We start from the raw sequence: 26,804 nt of genomic DNA, 5'->3' as shown, positions 1-26,804 counted from the left end.
ATAGATAAAGTTGAGCGTCAAAAAACTACGAGGGAGAGAGACACACACACACCCACAGAGCAACCTTTACTCAGTAGAAAAACGGTGCCGGACGAAACCATTCCAAGTGTTTAGAGGAAGAGAGAATGCAAATAGAAAGTCAGAAAATCTCTGTCGTCTGAAATCTTATGATTATTTGCATAATCATACGTTTTCTTTATTTTTTTCTCTGTTGTTTGATACGTCTGATGTCATGTTGAGATGTTTTCATCAATTTTATCCTTTTTTTTCACTTCAACGGTTCAGGCGTTCAGTTTGTATATAGATATTAATGCGAACGCTGGTGAAGCATAATTTTTTCCCCCATCTTTTTTAACGAAGACATTAACTTGTTTGAAAGAGAGATATCGATCACATTCGACACTATTCCTTCTTCTTTCTTTTTTTTATGTCTTCTCCTTTTTCTTCGCCGTTTTCTTCTTTTTTGTTTTCGTCGTCATTTTTTAAAGCAGTTCTGCGACTTGGGACAAAATGACAATCTTTGTAAATTTGTTTAAAATAAAATTGAATGCAATTTCAACTTATTTCATCCCCCCCCCACACACACACACACCCTGCGTGTTTCCGAAAAGTGCGTCAGTTTTGACGACGCGGATTTCCCGCTTGGATCCCTGGATTTAGTTCAATTACTATTTTTAACTGTTCACCGTTTTCTCATTAAATCTCCACATTTTTCTTTTCTTTATCTTTTTATTTATTGATTGATTTTTTAAATTATTTTATTTATTTATTTATTTTTTTTTTTTTTTTTGCACGCACTTTTCTCTTTATATAATTCTTTTCTTTCTTTGCTTTTCCAACGGCAAAACAAAACTCGAAACAAATGGTCCACGATGAAATGTCCAATCGCGTTAGTTTACCTTTCCGTTCACCTCTGGTTGTTGTTTAAGGTAAACATAACAAATGTGAATAAATAACGGTTTATATATATATATAAATATATATATATATATATATATATATATATATATATATATATATATATATATATATATATATATATATATATATATAACGCGTGTGCGTCAATCTGTCACTTTGTGCTGCCGTCTCTGTAAAAAGGAAGAAGAGTGTATGATATGCGCGACGGAGTCAATCAATCTCTCTCTGTCCCTCTTTCTTTCTCTCTCTCTCTCTCTCTCTCCTCACCCTCTTGCTCCCCGCCCCCCTTCTCTCTCTCCTGTCTGTCCTGTACCCTTTTCTTACTCTCTTCCCGCGTTCTCTACTCTTTCTTTTCCCGTGTTGTTCTTTCTTTCTTTCTCTCTCTCTTTCCATATTTCTCCGTGCTGTCTTTACCTCTGCCTTTCTCTCTCTGTCTCTCTTGTAATTTCTCTTTCTGTCCATGCTTTTCTCTCTCTTTCCTCCTCGTCTCTCTCCCCCTACGCTATTTGATTTCTAGGTTTCTACCTCTCCGCGTTGTACCCCTCCCATCACTCCCTCTCTCTGGTCCCACTCTGTCGTTTTGACTCGAGATTACGGAACCAAAGCATCTAGCCTTGCATTCTATTAATCACAAAACAGTACCACCACCACCACCACCATCTCTATGAGAGAGAGAGAGAGAGAGAGAGAGAGCAACAGTAACACCACGAGTGGGTAAATTCGAGACCACTAGTGTTTCTACTGCTGACATCAGATACTGGAGTCTTCTCTTCTCTTTCTGTCATTGTCAGTTAAAAAATTATATTGAAACTAAAATCACAATCACCATTTCTCTCTCTCTCTCTCCTTCTCTCATCAGTAATTCCGATTAACGGAACGTCGAGTATAGACAAACAGTAAACACATATTACAACCACCTGGCTGCAAGTAGCGCCTCTGCTACCAAAAAGAACAAAAAAGTACTAATAATAAAAAAAAAAAAAGAAAGAAAAAAATTAAGCAAACTTGGAAAAATATACATGAAACAATAAAATAGACTATTGTTTTAAAAATACAACTTTTTACAAATAATTGTCATTATTTGTAAATAAAAAGTTATGTTGTCCTAAAAATAAAATTGCAATTTAGTTTTCGGATATAAATTTTTAAATAATTTAATATTTTATTATTTTTTAGAAAAAAATTAATTTAAAAAAAGTAATATTAAAATCACTTTAAAAAAATAACACGAAAATCCAATAAAATACATTGGTTCACAACGGAAATCAACAGGTACAAAGGCGGCGCGAATGGCAACAGGTCATAAGAATTTGAAATAGATAAAAATCGATCAATCCCCCCCCCTCCGTTTTCTCTTCATCCAAAGAATTCGTATTTAAGTGAATATTTAAATGTTCTTCTTCTTTTTTTTTTTTTTTTTTCAACATATGTTTGTTTGGTGGTGTTAGTAATGTAATGGTTTCTTTTTCCCATTTAAAGTTATCTTTTTTTTTTAATTTTAAATAAATATTTGATTTTTTTTTTTTAAGAATGTCGGAGGTAAAGGGAAAGTGAAAGCTAGTCGTGACGTTTGAATTTTGACATGAAAAAAATAACAGCTGACGTCTAAAAAAAAAGAAAAGAAAAAGAAAACTTCATAGGCTTCATCGAAATACGGATAATACTTATTATTATTATTATTATTGTTATTATTATTATTTTATTTTTTCTTCTCTCCCTCTTTCTCTCTTTCGTCTTCTCTGTCTCTTCTCCTCACCACCTTTCCCCGTCTCTCTATCTTTTCCTTTCTCTTTTTTTTTCTCCCTTTTTTTATTATTTTTCCCCCTCTCCGTCCTCTTCTCCGTCTCCTTAATATTCTCCCTTTCCTCTTCTCGGCCCCCTCCTTCCTCTCCCCAGTCTCCTTCCTCTCCTCTCTCCTCTTCCTCTCTTCTCTCCTCTTCCTCTCCTCTGTCTCCTTCCTCTTCTCTGTCTCTTTCCTCTTCTCCGTCTCCTTCTACTTCCTACTACTCGCGTGTCTCTCTCGGCCGCATTCTTACCGATGATTCTTCGGCGCAGAACGGAACCCGCTCTAAATTTTCCTCACCTGAGAAAAGTTCATTCCTCCTCTTCCTCCACCTCCTCCGATCCTCGTCGGTCGAATTAACTGGATTCTATCTTTACCTTATTTATTTCAAGGATTACTTTCTCCCACATTGATAATTTAAATCTAAAAAAAAAAAAAAAAACCCTAAAAGTCTTGGATCTCTACGGGATTTTTAAGGAATAAACTTTTTTTTTTTCTTTTCCCTACAAGGAACCCAGAAACAAGGACGACGATGAAACTCGTCTCGGATGCCAGTGGTGAGTACGAACAATAATCGCTTTCAAACTAATACCATATATATATATATATATATATATATATATATATATATATATATATATATATATATATATATATATATATATATACACACACACACAGGGTGGGGCAGAGAAACTTGCTTATTTTAATTTGGCATGTCAATTAAATAATCAAGTTGCTGTGCCCCACCCTGTATACCATTTCATGAGAACATAGCGACTGGGACAATGAAAAACAAGTAAGACCTTACCTTCACAACCCTTCGTAAAAACTAGACTGACCACTGTTTTCCGGTTTCTTTAGTACAGAGATTTAACAGGTCGACTTCTAAATGGAAGTGGAACTTAAGTGGAAGGAAATCAAATAGATGTGTAAATTGGGGGTAGATGATACTTTGATCCAAGCCTGAAAGTTGCGCACATATTGTTTCACAGAATTTTTTTTTGTCCATTCGATATATTTATTCAAATATATCAACTAATTAAAAATATGTTTTTATTTTTTATATACAGTGTATTTTGTTGAAATATATCCGATTTGTTTTTATTTCATTTTCTATATTTTATTCAAATTCACCTTCGAAATTGAAAAAAATAACCATTTGTTTTTCTTGTCAGTTTTTTTTTTCGTATTGTTATATAAAAAGATAATTTCAGTTTTTTTTTTCCACATAAAACTTTACCTAACTATAACTAGTTTTGTTTTCACTCTTTTTATCGTCTGCCTATCTCTCAATTTCTTTTTCCTCTTTGTCCACTCTCTTTCTTTCTACGATTTCTCCCTCCCCCATTTCTCCCTTTCTCGCCCTCTTACCTCCCCCCTCTTTTTCTCGTCATCTCCCCTATCTTCCCTCTCTCCTTCTCTTTTATTCTATTTCTCTTTTTTCTCCATCTATCTCTTTTCGGCCCCCACGCCCCTCTCTCTTTCTTTCTTCCTTGTTTTTTTTTTCACTAAATATCTCTTCTAACTGCCTCTCCTTCATTTTAAAAAAAATATTTGCAATCCACATTTTTTTGTTTTTGTTTTTTAATCATTTTTTTTTTTAATAAAAAAAAAAAATGATTTCTACCTACGATCTTATTCCTCTTCAATACTTCTAAACTCCACTTGTAATTTTTTTTGACAACACTAGTTGCGTCCGATCAATTATTATGTAAGTCGTAGACGCCTATTTCGGCTCTTTTATACAGCAGCGGCGCAATCAAAATATTCATTTGAAAAACGGTGATACGAATATAAAAAGAGGGAACCTCCATCTTCGATTTTGACCTATAAATTTTAATTCTAGCTTAGAAATAGCTTTCGAATTAACAAAACCTGCAAAATAATTAAAATATCGAAGACTACGACGCAATTTTCACCATTGTTTATGGACGAAACATAGTCCCCATTTAAAATCCAGTTCCTCGAAATGGGTCACTCTAGAGCGGAAAAAAATAAAACTGACTTCAGTCTAGAAGGATTTCTGCTTCAATGGCCGAGAAAAAAGATGAAGTCTAGTGTCAAAACAGGTACTACACTTTGAAATATTTATTTGCACAAAATATGAAAAATATTAGATTAGGAACAAATTAAGCACAAGACCATTAAAAGTGAGGGAATGAATGATTATTATTTGTCATCCTGGGTAATAAATGTTATAAAAAATGTCTACTGTTAACTAGAATCGAGGTACTTCTAAAGAATACGGACCGTGCAGAAATAAGAATATTATTATTTAGAAACCCATTTTTAACAGAGAGTACAGGGTGTTTTGTAATTTTCTGTACTTTCATCCAACAATTTAATAAACGAAAGATACAGCAAAATTTGAATTTAACTTGAAAATCCTATCTAAAAAAAAAAATAAAAAAATAGCACGGTCTGTAAATTGCAAAAGTATCAGAACAGATACTACACTTTTAAAATATTTATTTGCAGCAATAAACATTTACAACAAATTAAGCAAAAGCCCATCCAAAAGTGTGTGGGGAGAAAATGGGTCATCCTTGATCACAAATACTAACAAATATCTATCCTAGTCTTGACAAGAATCGTTTCAGTCACCAAAATACCGCATTTACACATAACATAAGATATACCCAAATTGTTTTGAAAACTTTAAATTTTCATAAATACGTATACATATGTACATATGGATTTTATCGAAAATGCTAATAAACATGGTCGTCTCTGTGGCCATGCGAAACCCGGAAATGAATTTGAAACCTTAAAACTGTCAATTCGAAAAAAATATCTGGCTCATCATCATCTGAATCCGAAGACTCTATTGTTGGCATTGGTTTCCCCGATATTTTTCTAATTAGAATTCTTTCTAGAAAGATATCGCTTACTTACAGGAGGGGCCGTTTGAAGGTTGCCAACATCCTAAGTGTAAGAGAACAAACTGGATTCGAACTTGGAACAGTCAGGTCCGTGTCATTAACCACTTGACCGTGTTCACCTGTCAATGTCTGGCTAAAACTTGTTTTAAAATCACGGTACGCGTTTTGTTCATAAACTAAGGAAAAGCAGAAATGATTGTATTAATATACTCGATTCATCTTGTATGTTTTGTTTGTTTGTTTGTTTGTTTGTTGTTTTTTTAACACAAAAACGAAGTCGATATGATTGTATAAAACGTGTTTTTGCCCTAAGCATGCACAGGAAAGATTAAAAAAATATTCCAATTTCGGAAGATTTCTCTCATTCACTGACCGAGGACAGAAAATATGAAATGTAATGTTCAGAACAGATACTACACTTTTAATTATTTATTTGCATAAATGTATATCAAAAATTAAATTAATAAACAAATTAGATACAAAGCTATTCAAAAGTCTGTGAGAAAGTGGGTGTCATTCATCATCCTTGGTCACAAAACTAACAAATGACTAGAATCATTTCAGTTACCACAATACCACATTCACGCTAGGGGTTTGTCCTGCTTATGGTATACTGATGGGATGATTCTAATATTTTTCTCAATTCTGTACATAATTCCTGATTCCGATTCTTTATAAATCCATAATTATTTAACTATAAAATTGTTATTTTTTCTTCAGTTACCGTAAAAAGACATTTTAAAGGCACATATATTTTCTCGAACGTAAATCACACATGTAGGTTGATCTATAAAATTTATTTAAACTGACAGTTTAAAATCAATAAATATCTATCATTTTTTTTCATTACTACCAGCAGTGAACGATTTTGTTTTAAACAAAATTAAATAAAAAAAAATAATTAAAGGAATCATTTTTTTTTTGGGGGGGGGGCTTTGGAAAATATACACAATTTTTTTCCGATTCCAATATGGATTCCGATATCACCAAAATTTCCAATTTTTCTGATTTTCGATTAATCGTCCCAACACTAATATATATATATATATAAGTTTACATTTGCTTTTGTCTAGTAAACTTTTCATATCTACTGCCTGATTGGTATATATATATATATATATATATATATATATATATATATATACACACACACATGGGCAGCATTTTTTCTTTTATACATTATTCGTTAAATTGAATAGACGTTTTTAGTCTATTAATTTTACATTGAATCCTTTCCGCTTTTCGTATTGTAGTCTTTACTTCAGACAGGAACTGGCTGATGTAATAACCATAACTTTGATTTGCCCAAGTACTTTCAAATCCTTCTGGATTCTGGGAAAAAATATTAACCAATGGAAATTAAGCATCCATAAATATTAGAAATCCAACCAGTTTAATTAATCCCTAAAGATGAATCCAGAAGGATTTGAAAGTTCTTGGACATATCAAAGTTATGGTTATTATTACATCAGGCAGTTCCATCCTGAAGTAAAGACTACAATAATAAAATTGGAAAGGATCCAATGTAAAATTAATAGACTAAAAAAGTCTATTTAATTTAACGAAGTATATATATATATATATATATATATATATATATATATATATATATATATATATATATATATATATATATATATATATATATTTATTTATATATAATGTGTGTACACACACACACACACACACACGGGTTTAATTGGGATGAAACTGGGAAATAGATATGGTCGTCCTGGTGGCCGTGCGAAATTCCAAAATGATTTTGAAACCGTCAAACTGTTAATTTGAAGATCATGTCTGAATAAAATTAGTTTAAAAGTAAAGTAATATCGTTCACTTTTTTTGCTTATGAACCAAATAAAATCAGTATTTTTCAACCACAGAAAAGATTATATTTTTTACCACAAAAAATTAAAAATATGGATAATATTAGGTTGGTGCAAAAATGCCATCTTTATACGTATAGTAGGACGTCAAAAAAAAAACGACATTATTTTTACACCAATCTAATATTTGAATTAAACTAAGAGAAAAAATTAAAATAAAAATTTAAAAAAACCATTAACCAGTAATTGATTGAAAAATTTTGACTTAATTACATAGCAGAGTTCATCTCCACAACCCCAAAACTCACCGTTTTTGATCTGCACGCATATTTTGCGTATTCTATTGTCGTGGTACTTCGTTGCATATCAAAATATTATTTGAATACTTTAAATCTGCATTTGAAATTAAAATATTCATTTGTTATCGAGTAGTTCGTCTGACATTTTCGCTATTGACTCTAGCTTAACTCTAGCACATGAGAAAACATGAATAAACGCATGCGCAGTTACAATGTAGTCTCTGTTAATATTTAGGTTTCAATAACACCCTTTCAAAATTAGGTTTATCTGAAGTATGACAGACCCTTAAGTAAATGCGGTATTGTGGCGACTGAAATATGTCTAGTTAAGTGTAGGATAGACTTGCAATAACCCTTATCCCTGAGTGGCTTCCGGGCCTTGATAAGTGGTGATCACTGTGTAAAAAAAAAAAAAAAGAAAAAAAAAAGATAATTTTAAGTGTTTGAGACCAAGGATAATCAACGGTACCCGTTATCCACACACTTTTGATTGGTCTTGTGCCTAATTTGTTCAGCGTGTAATTTTTTAATATTTTGTGCAAATAAATATTTCAAAGTGTAGTATCTGATCTCATACTACACTTCATATGTTCTGTTCTTGGTTAGTGACACAGAAATCCTTCTAGATTGAGGACAATTTTAATTATTTTTTTAAATCCAGAATACTTCTTTTGGGGAAGCTGGATTTTTCCTCACAATAAAACTGACCTTATGTCTAATTCTGTTTGGGTGATGTCCTTAAATAGTGACAGTTGCTATTGAAAATGTGCTCTTATCTCCCCTCCTTAAAAAGAGCTTTTCTCAACAGGATCGCTAAAAAAATATTCGAACCAATGTTTTTATGTATTTGAAACTATTTTGGTACATTCGTTCATTTATTTTGTATGAATTTCTATTGTTGGCATTCGTTTCCCTGATAACTTTCTGGTTAGAATTATTTTCTAGAAAAACATCTGAGAGAAGGACCACGTGAAGGTTGCAAATATCCTATGGAACGAACTAGATTCGAACTTGACGCACATAGACTATCAGTCCGTGTCGTTAACCACTTAGCCACCGTCACCTCCCAACTATTTTGATGATTTTAATTTGATAGAAAATTATATCATTTTTTTCCTTTGTTTTTTTTTTTTTTTACATAGAAGTCACCACTTATCAAAGCCCGGAGGCCACTCAAGAATAATGGCTATACATATGCTATGCTATATAGAGAAGTCAATGGGATAATATTGTAGTAATCGTTAGTAATGGAAATTTGGTAATTGGATTACTTAAGGGGCGGTTCATCAAGAATTTGTTTATATTGGACTTGAAGACAACCAAGTTGTAGTCAGCTGGGAAGCAGGCAAATGAAAGCGTTCCACAGGCGTGCAGGTCTAAGAAAGAAGTTGTATTTATGGTTTTTAATAGTTCCTATATACTTTCCTCCCCATGAGGGCAGAATTATATGCAGTGTAGTTTTTAGTGTGAGGAAAATTCAGCTGCCCCAAATGGGATGTTCTTGAGTGTAACAAAAAACGGCTTGTGTGGTAATAAAACTTCTCAAATATGTTTGCGATTTTTAGGCTGTGTAAAGTGTTAACTCAAAATCGCCTGTTCTTTCTTTTATTGGATTATTTCGATTATCGATTCTCATTCCGAGTCCAAACCTATCTGTGAACATTGCCAGGCAGATAAAGTACCTTTGTATGAAATTTCATAAAAATTGGCCCAGTCGTTTTGGAATACATAGAGAACGAACTCACGGACATACAGACAAAGTTCCTTTTATATAATAGTAGGTATATATCATCCCGAGAAAATCTTGAAATAAAGACGAAATGTTGATGATCATATAATTTGGTTTGCTCCTATTTCATCTCTTCATCACTATTATTTCTATAAGTTTCATCATATATATATATATGAAGTCGGTCAACTTCTATAAGTTTCATCATATATATATAAGTCAATTTCTATAAGTTTCATCATATATATATATATATGAAGTCGGTCAACTTAGCTTATACGCGCAGATCGTCATATAATGATTAGATCATTCTGACTGACGTTAAAAACATTTAATAAAAATAAAGATTTAAATTTCAACTGTTTCTCTCGCGGTTGACGCTAGCCGAATGGTTCAGGTCCTTGCTAATGAAGTTAGACATGACTTTTGTTGCCGGGGTTCGAATCTCTTGAGGGCGTTAATCGTCACACCCTGCACTGATGATTCCCGAAAGGATGAAACACTAGTGCCTGTAGGTATTTAATAATTATTATAATAAATAAATAAATAATAACAATAAAAATAATATATTATATATATATATATATATATATATATATATATATATACACACGAATTCATTAAAAGAAAATTGAGTGATCCCAATTCTCTTTAAATAATAAAGATAATAAAGATCCCAATTCTCTTTAAAAAATAAATCTCTGATTTCATGGTGTTTGGAATAAAAAACAAGCAAATAGATCTCTAGATAGGAGTGGGACATAAGGGAGAGGAAATAAGAAGGGTGTACTTTATAAATGGATGATGTCTGAGAATTGGCGGCTAGAGTCAAAATAATGGTAAAGTGGAGGGTGAACATCTTGGAGAAATTAACATATAATGCTACTAAATCTCATGGCTTTTTGGGGGGTGGGGGTATGAGTGAGTTTCTACATCAAGATCCAAATGCCATTCAGGGATAAGAGGTAATGAGTGTAGGTGTTCACGGAACAACAGCGCAGTGGTCATTACTAATGGAAATGAGGTAGAATTTGATGATCTAAGAGGATGGTTCAATAAGAACTTGTTTACATTAGACTTGAAAACGACGAATTTTGATCAAGATGCATTAGATAATTTGGATTCTAGAAAACTTATAAAATTTAATGGTTAAAAGGTTTTAAGAAATTGAAATGCAGGGCATCTTGGTTAATTGATGTCTAATGGTTATCGACCAAATTTAATGCAAATCTGAAATATTTTAATTCTCGGATGGGAGGTTGTATCTATATTATGCTTTTTAAAACCTTTTTAAAATATTTCAACAAAACTGAAATTTGGACAATACTTAGTAATTCATCTCTAATATTCATTGTTAAAATCTCACAAAAATCAGAGATATTCGAATGTCCACAAAGAGCTTCTACCCGTTTTTCATCAAATTAAATATAGCCCACATTACAACACTTTGTACCTCGAAGTTGTATTTGAAAATTCATAAAAATCTAAAGTATTCGAATGTTCACAAAGGGCTTTCACCCACTCTTTACACCTTTACACAATTAAAACTGAATATAGCCGATATTATCCAGCCTTATGCCTTACAGCTACATTCAAAAATTCATAATAATCGGTTAATTAGTTTAGGAGTGAATCCGATATGTAGAAATATATAAACATGTACACATATCTAACTTTATATGAATAAGGACAACAGAACAGAACACATAAAAAAAACACGCATGCATGGTCCCCCGTGAGTGCACAGTGAATGAGGCATAAAAAAAGTTCAGCATTTGCCCCCTCCCCCACTTAGCCTCAAAGACCCCAGAGGACGTCAAATCCTGGTTATAATGAACAAACAGTGCACTTCTAGGCCTTAACATATGTAAATTGGAGTTCTGCTCCATGTAAAAAAAGAAATGACTAAGTCCATCATTTGCCCCCCCCCCATTTAGCCTGAAAAGTCCCCAAGGCCTTAACATATTTAAATTTGAGTTCAGCACCATGCAAAACTGCTAAATAGACATACACAGAAATTTTGGACAAATATGGTAAAATAGTCCCAAAAATAGTGTTTTTATTAGCCCTAAAAGAGCCCAAGAGTTATCGCAAAGTATAGACAAACAAAATTATTTAGAAGTCAGTTAGTTACAACTTTTCAGCAAAATTTTATAAAATCCAATGCATCAAGTTTTCTTAATAAGCATAAAAGTCTCAATTTTAGCCATTTTAACACGAACGGGCACCCCTGGGGGGAGGGGGCAACCGGTGTTTTCCCGGAAAATCTGATCTATTACTTTTTTACTCATATCATGTCTAATGTTCAAAAAATTCCAAGGCGTAATAATTGAGAAAAGTGCGGCCAGACGAACGGACAAGGGTGAATTTACAGGTGTACCCTCCTTTTGTCAGGAGGACCAATAATATTAAATGTAAGCTCAAAGTGGACAAAACAGTTTTTATGGGATCTTATTACAATTATTTCCCTCCATGTCATATGTCTCAGAGTAATGAAGAGTTCTATTGGGCACTTAACGAATGAAGGAAATCACACCATGTTTAAAAAATTAAAATTTTGCATGTTCTAAAAATACAAGGTGGAATGAGAAAATTGTCACCCTAGAAAAGACGACATGATTCCATTTTCGTTTAATGAAAACCGGTTTTCTTTTTTTGTTGAAGACTATCTACTAGTTGGTTAGTTGTGTACAAATCCCAAGAGTGATAGGAGTCTTCTATGATGTCTGAAAGTGACACAATGTTCAACGAGTGAGATCGGAGATGCATCGTTGTACAATTCATGATCTCTGCCGATCCAAATTATGACAACAGGACCATTGCACGCCCCTCAAAATGCAAATCTGGATGTCTCAATACTTCAGGGCATAGCTGAACACATCAGACGATCCACAGTCCTGGTCTTTGGTGTGGTTTCAAGTAGGGGCCACATCATACCACCTCACATCTTCGAAGCCAGCTTGAAAGTAAACACCAAAGTGTACCTGAATTTGCTGAAGAGTGTAGTTATCCCCTGCTGCAATCAGGTGACCGCTGGCAGACCCTGTCTGTGGCAGCAGGACTCGATGCCATCCCATAAATCCAAAGAGATCCAGGCTTAACTCACTGCCCCCTACTCTCACTGAACTATTTCGTTTGTTCATACATCAAAAAGATTACTAACATGACCTTCCACAATACCAAAGCCAGCTTGATTGCAGCTATTCGCCAAGTATTTGCCAAGCTCCTGTTGGCGCTTGTGAAAAAGGCATGCTCCCAGTTCCGAATCTGTATTGAGGTGATGATTGAGGCTGAAGGCGGTTACATTAAATAGATGGCAGATCTACTAGATAAACAAATTTCCTGAATTGATTTTTTTTTTTTAATAAATGTTCAAAAAAAAGTGTAGTGTTGTTTTCTTTAGGGTGGTAATTTTATCGTCATACCCTGTAGTCTTTATCCTTATTCAAAAGTTAGCAGAGGGGTACCTGGCCTTGTTCATCGTAAAATATACTTTCCTTTTTTTTACAAAAGAGTAACCATTTATTAAAGCTTGGAAGCCACTCAAGGATAAGAGTTAATGAGTGTACTTAAGTCAATAGGAAAATATCGCAGTAATCATTAGTAGTGGAATTTGGTAAATTGGATTACTTAAGGGGAGAGCTCATCAAGAATTTGTTCACATTGGACTTGAAGACGACCATATTGTAGTCAGCTGGAAAGCAGGAAAACGGAACAGAGTTTCACAGGCATGCAGTTCTTAAAAAGAAGGTTTGTTTATGGAATCCACGTTTAGGTTTAGGCACAGATAAAGAATAGATGGTGTTTTTCGTGAAAGTCAAACAAGAGGGAACTATAGATTGGAGCTCAGACGAGAATTTACCATGAAAATAACGATAAAGTAGAGACAGGCTCGCAACGTCTCTTCTGTGTGAATAAGGTTGCAGGGAATAGAAAAGGGCATCCCCCCACTAAGCTACAAAGTCTATTTTGAACTCTGTCAAGGCAGGATCCTACCCAGATGTGGCAACAGTACTCTGACCTTGGACATACTTCGCTCTTATACAGGTAGACAATTGCATCAGGAGTGAGATATCTACTGGAGCGGTAGAATGATCCCACCATTTTTTTCAGCAGCTTTGGCAACGGATTTGATGAACATATTCCATCTCAGATCAGTAGCAAAGGTCAGTACCAGAAGCTTGTCAAAATGTAGAGCTTCCACAAGACAAGAGCTAATCATTTCAATTGATGCCAGATGGGGATCAGAGAATTGATTATGCAAAGATAGAAGCTTGGTTTTAGATGCATTAAAATTAATCAGCCACCTCTTTCCCCATTGCGCCATGTGATCAAGATCAGAGGAGAGAGAATCAGAGATAACTTGGTCATTTACAGCTTTTGAAGTGTTGTCATAGATGGTAATGTCGTCAGTGTAAATGTCTATGAATGATCTTAGGATATGATTTGGGAGATCATTGATGTTTGAGAGATCAAGAAGAAAGTTGGACCCCTGAGGGACTCCAGCATTAATATCGCGAGCTTCTAATTTCTGCCCAATTAACCACTACTCTTATGAACCTATCACAGAGAAATAATTTAATAATTGAAAAGGCAAGCAAATTTCATATTTATTATTTGAGCCAATTCTCTATTGAATATTATATTGTACCTTATATATAGTGCTGATTTCAAAATTAAAAAAAAAAATGACTTGGGTGTCATTAGCTAGGATTGAAGCCAAAATATTTAGCGCTCCAACCATGTTCCCTACTGTTTACACTATCGCAGGATAGATAAAAACATCCCTCATTTAGCACTCCAGATGCTGAGCTCATTTAGTGCTCTAGTTCCATTCCCTACCGTTTGAGCTAACCCCACAGATAAATAAAAATAATTTAATATTAAACCAATTCTAGCTATGGTTGAATTTGCACATAGTCATAATTAATAAAAATATGTCAGTGTTATGTGACCAGTATAGGGTGGGACAATAAAATTATCGACATAGAAAAGACGACATGATTCCATATCCGTTTAATGAAAACTGGTTTTCTTTTCTTTTTCTTTTTTTTTTTTTGTTACAGACCATCTACTAGTCAGTCAGTTGTGTACAAATTCCAAGGGTGATAGGAGCCTTCTATCATGTCTGAAAGTGACACAATATTCAACAAGCAAGACTGGAGATACGCCAATCCAAGTTATGACTACAGGACTATTGCCAGCACCCTGAAAATGAATCGCTGGATTGCCACAGCTAACAGGAACATGCCTAGGGTGATGAAAAATTGTTTCCTGCCACAGTTGTGGTCTTTCATGTGGTTTCAAGTGGCAGCCATATCACGCCACCTCACATCTTTAAATGTCAGGTTAAAAGTCAACACTCGTTCAAAATTCGCCAGCTAAGAGAAAGAAATATGATTATGAGTGGAAATTATATGGTTTGCATTGCTTCTATCGGATGACCCCTCTGATTCCTGTCATCTAAACTTTTGCACTCAAAACACGACTACTATTATGTAATATTATGAAGAAGTTCCCATTGACCCAAACGACAATTATATTAAGCAATAAACAAACTGTAATAATCAATTTTTAAACATTTTTCTACTTCATAGTTATAAATAGTTCCCTGTTTTATCCAAATCTTATTTATAAAACTCACTATGTCTGTCTGTCTGTATCCATATTTTCAAACTCTATGCCTTCCGAAACTAAAAGTCACAGAGCATCGCAATCGGCCTCAAATGATTGAATCTTTTATGGATCGTTCTTTTATGGGTCTTTAGCCGGTTAAGATAGTTTTTAAGGGTTCAAAAATGGGTCAAAATTGAAAAAATCATTATATATTTTATACATTCATCTTAGTTTATTTTTAATCAGTTCATATGCGTGTCACATTGGTACAACGGTAACGTTGCCAGCTTAGAATGCTCCAGTTTTGCTTTCAGTTTCAATTCTGGCTAATGGCACCCAAATACTTGTTTTTTTTTACTTTTGAAATTGCGACTCTTTAATAATAATATTTATGAAATCTGGACAAATTAAAATATCATATTTAAGCGTATTTAACGACCGGGAAAATCTCCCCCCCCCTTAGTGAACTATAAAGCTAAAATTGTTAACAAGTTCACTTGACTACTTGGAAATTGTATCTTTATAATTAAGATATAGCATACATTTATATGTCATCTATCTGCCGAAAATATTCGGGTATTAGTAATATGAACAACAATTATAAGAAAAGTCCTTAGCAAATCCTTTTTGTTTATACAAAAACATCAAGATTTTTCTCCCTTGTGACTTGTACTGATTACATAAGCGTCAATGAAACGGTTGAGTTTCCACCTAAGTTTGAAACAGTTGCCTGTCTTATCACATTGAAAAGCTGTGAAATAGTCTGTGTCTGACATTTATAGGGTGAGTCACTGGAAACGGATGTTTGTAGAATGCTCCTTGCTCTCCTTGTGTAACGGATAGGGATTGAGGAAGGTAGCCTTAAAACCGGCTTAAATTTTTGTTGAAATATTCGCAGAGTTTTGTTTTGTTTAAAAACATCCGTTTCCCGTGACTTACGCTATAAATATATATATATATATATATATATATATATATATAAAAGTAGGCCGCCCGCATTGCCGATTTTAAAATATGCCAAATATGGTATTTTGATTAATGCAGATTTCGTATATATTATATTGGACCCAATGTATAGTAATGATTTAAAAAGTTTAAAAAACATGATTCGTGCACCACAATAGAGAACCGAAACCAAAACGTTTAGCTTATGATTTACTTTTTCCTTTGACGTTAATGCCTGACCTATGAAAACATGTTTGTTGCAAGGCTAAAAATTAAAACATGAACCAATAGCTATTACGTTACGCATGCATATTCATAATGCTGTTGTTCGACTTTCACCTGGCAAATTCCATTTTTTTAAATTTTCACACTTTTGCACTGATTTCCCAGCTAAAACCCAAATATAAAGTTTTGCATGGGTTAGAATACCCTACATATTAAGTTTCATTTCTGTAGACTACAAACTGACAGAGGAGTTTGGTAGGCAAAAAATTTAAACAAATATATACACACATCTCCATATATATATATATATTTTTTTTTTTTTTACACAGTGATCACCACTTATCAAGGCCCGGAAGCCACTCAGGGATAAGGGTTATTGCAAGTACATTAAGTTAGTGAGGAGATTTGCTGAAGTGTTTACTTAAGGGGGCGGTTCATTAGGAATTTGTTAACATTGGACTTGAAGACATCCAAATTGTAGTCCGGAGGGAAGCAGGCAGACGGAACAGAGTTCCACAGGCGTGCAGTTCTAAGAAAGAAGCTTTGTTCATGGAATCCGCGTTTTGATTTAGGCACAGATATAGAGTGGGGAAAATTTTTCACAGTGGATTCAGCTAGACGGGTGTTTCTCGTGAAAGATTGGCGAGGGGGGACCAGAGATTGGAGTTCAGACGAGCATCTGCCATGGAAATAATGATAAAACAAGGACAGGCTCGCAACGTCTCTTCTGTGGGAGAGAGGTTGCAGGGTAGAGAAAAGGGCATCTCCAACCAAGCCACGAAGTCTATTTTGTACTCTGTCAAGGCAGGATAGGCTGTTTTTAGCAGCTCCTGCCCAGATATGGCAACAGTATTCCATCCTTGGACGTACTTGGCTTTTATATAGATAGAGAATTGCATCAGTAGTGAGATATCTTCTGGAGCGGTAGAAGGATCCCACCATCTTTCCAGCGACCTTGGCAACAGACTTGATGTACGTGTTCCATTTCAGATCAGGAGTAAAGGTCAAACCCAGAAGCTTGTCAAAACACGGAGCCTCACCCAGACGAGAGCCATCCATCACAATTGATGCCAGATGGGGATCAGAGCGTTGATGATGTAAGGATAGGAGTTTGGTTTTGGATGCATTAAAGGTAACCAGCCACATCTTCCCCCACTGAACCACGCGCTCGAGATCAGAGGAGAGAGAATCAGAGAGAACTTTGTCATTTACAGCTTTTGATGTGTTGCCGTAGATGGTTGTGTCATCAGCATAGATGTCAACGAATGATTTAAGTATGTGTTTAGGGAGGTCATTGATGTAGATCAGGAAGAGAGTTGGGCCCAGGATTGACCCCTGAGGGACTCCAGCATTTATATTGCAGGCCTCCGATTTTTGTCCATCGACCACTACTCTTATGAGCCTATCGGAGAGAAATGATTTAATGATTGAGAAAACATTTCCCGTTATACCGTAGCTGGAAATCTTGTGAAGTAGACCCTTATGCCATACCTTGTCAAAGGCCTTTGATATGTCAAGAGCAATTACCCTAGAAAGAAAGCCTTTGTCAAGAGATTCACTTATCCTGTGGGATATAACTGTCAGCACATCTGCGGTAGATCTTGCAGAGCGGAAACCATATTGTGTGTCACTAAGAAGGTTATTCCTGCTGAGGTGGTTGACTATTTCTCTATTTAATATGGATTCCAGCAACTTATTCATAACACACAGAAGACTTATAGGTCTGTATTGAGAGGGATTTTGATTGTAGAAATTCCCTTTTGGACCAAAGTACCATAGGTCTAAAACAACAGATGTCACATACAAATTCAATGCATCTACCCTTACAGTCACTATCTTATGTAACTTAGGACTACCATTTCTGCCACAATCACTCGTAATAATAAAATGTTACATTAAATCAGATGAGTAACATCATCATATTTGCCACATCTACAGAGGAAGAAGTTTCTATTTTTCTCTCTCAATATTTAGTGCTCCCACCACTACCAGTTGAAATTAGGTCAAATTTTATATTTTCCTACGATATTGTGGTTGCACCACCATTAACTAGGTATTACATACATACGCATAACATAATCTTTCCATTTCCCGATTCAAAAATAGTAAATAATAAATTCTCCCTTTGAAATTCTGCCCATTATGATTAGCTAATGTCTGACTATTCGCATATTCCGGAATCCACTTCTACAATAAATAAATGAATGCTTCAGAAATTATACAATATAGCATCGCTCTCCACAGAAGAAAATCGTTCTAAAAGAAAAAACTAAATTAAACATATTAACCGATTGTCATCACTCTCTACATATTACAATTGTGCTTAAAATAAACAAAATTGAATATATTAACCAATTTGTGTCGCTAAAAAATACAAGAAAATCAAACATATTAACTGATTGGCGATGTCACGACAGGTTACAATCATGCTGAAAAAACAACACAAACAAAAGTACATATATTAACCGATTGGCATCACTAAAAAACAAAATTATATATATTAACCAATTGTCATCGCACTCTACAGATTGCAATCGTGCTGAAACAAACAAACAAACAAACAAACAAACAAAAATAAACATATTAACCGATTGGCATTACTCTCTACAGATTACAATCGTGCTGAAAAAAATGAACATATTAACCGATTAGCGCCTTTCTATACAGAAGACAATAAAATTGTTTGTTTTTGTTTGTGGGTAAATTTTTATATTAGCTCCACCGCAACAATTTTCTTTAACATGACGTCTTTTGTAGGTTTTCAACTAGTCTGATTACGAAATCTTATTTAAATTTGGTAGAGACAAGTACTTTTCGATGGTTGTAGATGTCTATTCTGAAAACCGTTCTTAACATGGGAAGGTTGGGATATCTATTCCGAAAAGCGTTTTAAACATCCAGAGGTTAGGAGTGTCTATTCTGCAAGCCGTTCTTAACATGAGGGAGTTGGGGCTGACTAGCAATAACAAATGTACTTTAATTTTTTACGAGGTGGGCCTCGTCAACCGGGCAACGCCGCTTAACGGATCCAGCTAGTATATAAATATATATATATATATATATATAAGAGGTTTGTGTTTACTATAACCTTTTAACGCAAATATTACGTAAGTATAAATCATGTAAAATATGGACATGAATATAATTACACGTAATACTAACTAAAGATGATCATCCCATAAGAAGACTGAAAAAAACTAACAGGGAATTAATTCATATGAATGTTTAAAAGAATATGTAAATAAGCTAGATCTTTTGCAGATGAATGCAATTCCACGACTCATATATAACAAAATTGTATTTTCTTTTTAAATAAATAGAAAAAAGGGTTTTTAATATCAGTGCACGAAAACACCCCAATTTATACGAGTAAAGAAGATATATTTATATATATATATATATGAGAGAGATATAAATGGTCAACTCCCTTGCTTGTTTAGTTACAATAAGGAGTTGTGATACAGCAAAACTATCTCTCTCTCTATCTATCTATCTACCTATCTATAAAAGTGAACGTGTGTATGTGTGTCTGTGTACATTTCCCTACGCAATAACTCTGTCAATTTTTAGTCTACAAACTCGAAATTTGATATACAAGGTACTAAGATTTGGGAAAATCGAAGTGATCCAGTTTCGGCCAGAAATTTTACTGTTAAGAGGTCAAAGTTCAACGATTTGACCTTTAAGGACTCTACCAAACTCCTCCGACAATTTTGAGTCTAAACACTTGAAATTTTAGATATAGGTTCCTTGGACATGGATCTAGCTTAACTTGATTTGAGCCCAAAATAATAAATATTATGGGGTCATAATAGGGGTCAAAGTTAAAAAAATTACCGTTTTTTTTTTTTTTTGCTCAGCATACACCTGCAAAAACCCGGGCACCCATGCTATATATATATATATATATATATATATATATATATATATATATAATGTGTGTGTGTATTTAATAAAAGATATATACAACCTTATCATATCATCAGACTAAGAAGAAATGAGTGTAGAAAAAGCAAGAAAAAAAAACTCTTTAGGCCATGGCCTTTTAAAGCTAATTTTTTCTCATCCGAAGAGAAGAAAAGATAGCATTAGACAAGTATAAAGACACAAACACCAGCTTAAGAACATTTAGATTAGAAATAAAAAATATAAAAAATAAAGAATATATAAAGAAATATATAAGCATATGAAAATAAATGAAAATTAAAAAATAAAGAAATACATTTGTAGAACTTAAAATAATGGGGACTACTGAAAAAAAGATAGATACATATAATGAAGAGTAAGAAAGAAAAAAGTTTTGGGTAAAACCAGAGAAAAAAGTCCAAACTTTATAAGTAGTCCATGTAAGGACTATTGAAGTGGCATTCTGGTGAAAAAGATAATAAAATCTTCAAAAGAATTCCACGTTATGTAATGATATATAGGCACGTTTGGAGGATTAATGAGTATGAAAGATACAGTATTTGATAAAAACACAGTAAATGGCTAAAAATATCAGAGTCAGCAAAAAAATTGGGTAGAATTGTGTTATCATGTCATCATAAGATAAATTCTCCCGTGTTTTAATTTTCTAAGCGTTTTATTTTATGGGGATGGGGTATCCTACCGGATGCCAGACATTCACTATTTCAGTCACTCCAATCAAGAGATCTTTTTAAAATTCTAACCGTTCCTTCGAGTGCAGTAGTTTGTATTAGGTTGATGCAAAAATAATGTCGACTTTTGGCATGAAGTTGAACATCAAAAAACGACATTACTTTTGCACCAACCTAATATTTCTCTTACACTTGGTTCACCGGTTATATTCGCCAGGTAGTTTTTGAAATTCTGTTTCATGAGTCCGGTTGCTCCTATTATTACTGGAATGATGGAGATCTTAAGATTCCAGTGTTTTTAGTTTTTTTGTTTTTTTTTTTCATGTCATGCATAAGACCATGGTATTAGGTTAGTGCAAAAATATGTTTTGCTTTTTTTTATGTTCAACTATATATATGAAAATGACATTAGTTTTACACCAACTTAATATTTTATCTTTTTCCTCTCAGCTCTGTTAAGCCCAGCAATGTTAAGGACACTTACTTCAACAATGGTTGCTACTTTCTCCCTCTTATCCCACATCACTATATCAGGCTTAAGAGCTCCGTGTTCTAGGTCCGTAGCTATAGGGCTTTCATAGTGATAATGGATGGCAACGCACAACCATATGGATATGTAAATAGACACAGACACAAACACGAACATACAAATATATATATAGGATGTCCCAAAAGAAGCTGAATTGATCAAATATAAGATTGAACAATAGAAGCATCAAACTAGCGAAAAAAGATTTCAGAGCATCTAGATTAACCCTACTAAAGTTATCATGAGTCATTACACCATCAAGGAGTCGATATTTATCATAAAGTGGTACTCTCAGTTGAATTTAAATTTCAAATCTGTCAGTTTCTTTTGGGACACCCTGTATATGCACATACACAAATGGAAATACATATATAAACAGCAATATACTCACACAGAAATTGAAAAAAAAATCTCAGAAAGAGAAACAAAGAAAGATATATATATATATATATATATTTTACTTGGGAGTCACCACTCATCCAAGTCTGGTAGCCACTCGAGGATGAGGGTTAATGAGTGTACGGTAGTCATCATCGCAACAGTGTAGTAACTTTTAACAGTAGAAATTGGGTATAACTTGATTATTTAAGAGGATGACTCAACTGGAACTTGTTCACATTGACTTGAACATGACCATGGAAAGCAGGCCAGCAGAACAGAGACCCACAGGCGGCCAGTTCTGGAAAGAAGCTTTGCTCATGGAATCTGTGTTCAGATTTAAGCACAGATAGAGTGGGGGAAATTGTTGATAATGGTTGTAGCTAGTCAAGTGTCTTTTTAGAAATGTTTGGCAAGAATGACGGTAGATTCAAGCTCAGATGAGCACTTGCGATGAAAATAATAAAGCAGAGACAGGTTCACAGCATTCATTCTGTGGGAAAGAGGTTGCAGAGAAGAGAAAAGGGCATTAATTATCATGTTTTAAAGCTGGTTTTGAACTCTGTCAAGATAGGATAGAGTGATCTGACTAGCTTCTACCCAGATGTGACAACAGTACTCCATCCTAGAACGTACTTGGCTCTTATACAGGTACAGAATTGCATTGGCTGTGGGATATCTACAGGAGTGGTAAAATGATCCAACCGTTTTTTTCTACAATATTGGCAATGGATTTAAGTGTTCTATTTCAGATCAGGAGTGAAGGCTAGTACCAGAAACTTGTCATAACATTGATGGAGAGGCATTCATTTCAACTGGGGACAGACAGAGGAATATGAAGAATATATATATATAAAGCAAGCAGAAATTGTATACTTAGGACGGATGTAAAATAGGTAAATAAAATTTAAATAAGAGTATAAAGATAAATATGAGAGAGCTGTATAAAAATTATCTAATAGTTTTGTCAGATAAAACAAAAGAACGGTTGAAACAGTCTAAAGAAATATATAAGAATCCAAAAACAAACTAAAATGGCAAAAAGAAAATTAAAACTAGCTACAAATAATGAACAGGAATAAAGAATAAGAAGATACATATGTATGTATATATATATATATATATATATATATATATATATATATATATATATATAACTACTTAATTTACTCACATAAAATAAATATACGAAAGTATAAATTTATGCGTAAACTTTAAGTATTTACTTCAAAACTGCTCAATACGTAGGTAGAGCTAGTTAGTGAGTTATAAAATATATATGGCAATTAAGCTACACTGAATATTCCGCATTTCAGTCACTCTAGGACTCTTCAGGCTTATGCGCGAATTTTGTGGTCGTTTGTCGTTTTTATATACGCATCTTCTATTGAGATACTAGAAAGCTGATTGGCTAGCTAAAATCTTAACAGAAGATGCATATATAAAAACGACAAACAACCACAAAATTCGCGCATAAGCCTGAAGAGTCCTAGAGTGGATGAAACGCGGAATATTCAGTGTAGCTTAATCGCCATATATATTTTATAACTTATTAAATTTATATATATATATATATATATATATATATATATATATATATATACATGTATAACTCTCTCTCATATATATATATATATCTTCTTATTCTTGGTCACATATTATTTTAATAATAAACCTAAATTTATGCAATATTTTTACAATAGCAATACATTATATTAAAGAAACTTATATTCCCCATGTGTTATGTTTTTTATTTGTGATAAATTGTTTTAAGGTTTTTAATAAGAAGAAAATTTTCACCTAATAAAAAATACAATTGTGGAGGATGAGCTATCGATTTTAGCTTTGCTGGTAGTTTAAAATCAATAATTATTTATTATTTTATCATTATTACCAGCAATGGAAGATTTTACTTTAAATAAAATCAAATAAAAAATGACAATTACAAGAATCGTTTTGGCATCAGAAAATAGGCAGCAATTTTATCAATCCTGATACCCTGAAATCTTCCAATTTTTTATTCCCGATTTCCATTCCGATTAATAGTCCCAATATATATATGTGTGTGTGTGTGTGTGTCTGTATATATATATATATATATATATATATATATATATATATATATAATTTCAAAAAGCAATATATATGCCGCTCCCCATCTGGAAGTACCAAATTAGCAAAAGGGAAAATTATTTTCAACTCACATTTAGGTAAAAATGCATTTTCGTATAAATAATTAAATTCATTCAAAAAGTATCGCAAAACAAAAGCAAATAAATAGCATATATATATATATATATATATATATATATATATATATAAAATTAGTATGGTGATTAAACTACACTTAATATTCTGCGTTTTATCCACTCTAGGACTCCCCAGGCTTATGCGCATAAGCCTGAGGAGTCCTAGAGTGGATGAAACGCGGAATATTCAGTGTAGCTTAATCGCCATATATATTTTATAAATTATTAACTAGCTCTACCTACGTATTGAGCACTTTTGAAGTAAATACTTAAAGTTTACGCATAAATCCATACTTTCGTATATCAATTTTATGTGAGTAAATTAAGTAGTTATATATATATATATATATATATATATATATATATATATATATGCAGGCTTCTTCAGTCTTAGACCGACTGTGAATACACACGAAGGGTTGCTTGCGCGTGAAGGTTTTGTGGCAGGAGGTGCACAATCTCCAACCACACTTCTCCTGAGACGACATTGCTAAATACCAGTGGCAAGTGAAGTGTATGTACAGCACGACTGGAAACAGATGCCGAGATAAGCAGAGAGCACATACAGCGCCTAGAATTCCCAAATGGTCACCCATTTGATACTTACCAGGCTCAACGTTGCTTAACTTCGGTGATTTGACGAGAACCGGTGTGTCAACGCGATTATGCCGTATACACATTTTCTCAAACAAGGGGCGACTTAATGCAGGCATTTGCATGCAAGCAAGTAAAAGTTTCTATCATTCAAGTAACTCAATTTGAATACAATGGCGGCGTCCCTATGCTTTTAATATCGCTAATAAATTAAACAATAACAAAATTTCTTTCATATATATATATATATATATGTATATATATAATGTGTATGATTCGTATACTATTTTGGTTATTTATAAAATACTGCAAATAGATATATTTTAATTATGGAAAGCAAAAGATGTTGTGTGTTTTAAAAGAAATAAAAAAAAAAACATCTGGCGCATATTGCATATACGTAGGTAGACATTTATAACTAAAGACGTATTTATTATTTACGCGTTCCATTGTTATGCTTGATGCTGTGACCTGGCAGAAATAGTCAATAATCACCACTTGAAATATTATGCATTGGATGACTGAAGATTTTTTTTCACTTTTCACTTTTCAACCACTTATCTGCAATCTCGAATATATTCATTTACAAGAGACTGTTCTCCATTTTCCATTCCCAAAATGGATTCTAAGATGCGAGAGAAATTTATTTCTTCTATTCAGATTAGTGATGCAGTTTCACTTGTAACCAAAGAATGCTCGCAGAACATGTTTGTTGGAGTGTTTGTGTATTTGCATTTTAACGAGTTGATATTCCTCAAACTAATTATGTTGGAGATATCATGTTCATATTTCTGGTAATTTCATCTTGACACTTTATGTATGACAAAAAGATTAAACATTATTTTAATGAAAATAACTCCAGAAAAAGTGTGAATATTTGTTGGTCCCCCGACAAAAGGAGGGTAGACCTGTAAAAATTCACCCTTGTCCGTTCGTTCGTTCGCCCTTTTCTCAATAACTACGCCTTATAATTTTTTGAAATTTTGCACAAACATTAAACATGATATGAGTCAAAAGTAACAGAACGGATTTTCCAGGAAAACTCCGGTTGCACCCCTAGTTGTGCCTTTTAGGATTAAAATGGCTAAAATTGACACTTTTATCCTTATTAAAAAAAAAAACTGATGCTTTGGATTTTTATATAACTTTCTGAAAAGTTGTAACTAACTGATTTCTATATAACTTTGTTTGTCTATACTTCGCGATAGCTCTTAGATGTGTCCCAGGGGCTCTTTTAGATCTAATAAAAACACTCCATTGTTGGGACTATTTTATCATATTTGTCCAAAATTTTCTATGTATTTCTATTTAGCAGTTTTGCATAGTACTGAACTCAAATTTAAATATGTTAAGTCCTTTCGGACTTTTGGGGACAAATGGGAAGGGAGCAAATGATGGATTCGATCATTTCTTTTTTTGCATGGTGCAGAACTCAAATGTACATATGTTAAGGCCTAAAACTGCACCGTTTGGTTATTTTCACCAGGATTTGATGTCCCCTGGGGACTTTGGGGCTAAATGGGGTGGGAATGCTGAATTTAGTCATTTTTTTATGCCTCGTTCACTGTGCACTCAGAGTAACTATGCATGCTTCACTTTTTTTAATGGAAATAACTCCAGAAAAGTTGTGAATATTCTTTCCAACGGAAATAACTCTAGGCAAGGCGTGAAGCCAATCAATATAAAGAGCTAACAAGAGACACAAGACAAAAGATGCTTATTGACCTTTGTATACTAAGGAAGGGGAGTTTTAAAAGTTTGCTGTTCTGGAAAAGAAACGACTGGAATAGGAAGCTGTATTCCAATGAGGTATAAAAACAGAATTCAGGAAGACCACAAGACCAATGAGTCAAACGAGATGGAACAAAGGAAGCAGAGAATAGATAAGAAAATTCTGAAGAAGCCATGTCATTAAAAGCATGTACTTTTCTTTATACAAGAGGGTCACTCATAAACAAGGTCGAAAGGCACTTGGGGATAAACGTTCATGAGTTTCAGAGGGCTGTTGAAAACAACACCATGATGATCACTCATGGTGGAAATTGGTAGGATCTTATTATTTAAGAATGCTGATCAGTAAGAATTATTTACATTGGACTTGAAAACGCCTATGTTATATTCAACTAGGAAGCAGCCCCACGATATGTTCCACGGACGAGTAGTTCTAGGAAATAAACTTTGCTCATGGAAATTTCGTTTAGTTTTAAATACAGATAGGAAGTAAGGG

At 33.7% G+C, this 26,804-nt stretch overlaps 1 protein-coding gene and 1 pseudogene across 1 annotated transcript in view; one reads left to right on the top strand and one right to left on the bottom strand.

Annotated features, from left to right (window-relative positions):
* The first annotated feature begins 1,187 nt into the window (after window positions 1–1,187).
* The window catches only part of LOC145291250 (uncharacterized), a 1,874,965-nt gene continuing 1,849,348 nt past the window's right edge, over window positions 1,188–26,804 (top strand). The window contains exon 1 of the mRNA XM_080136855.1: window positions 1,188–3,261. Within this exon, the coding sequence (XP_079992981.1) occupies window positions 3,237–3,261 (25 nt within the window). The 5' untranslated portion in view covers window positions 1,188–3,236. The remainder of the gene's footprint in view (window positions 3,262–26,804) is intronic.
* Window positions 24,543–24,659, bottom strand: LOC145291655 (5S ribosomal RNA; annotated as a pseudogene).

Source organism: Euprymna scolopes, chromosome 12 (assembly GCF_053919585.1).
Source record: "Euprymna scolopes isolate OS-2025 chromosome 12, ASM5391958v1, whole genome shotgun sequence".
In the NCBI taxonomy this organism is placed as follows: Eukaryota; Metazoa; Mollusca; class Cephalopoda; order Sepiida; family Sepiolidae; genus Euprymna; species Euprymna scolopes.
Note: the sequence above shows the minus strand (reverse complement) of the source record. Positions and strands in the feature narration are given on the sequence as shown.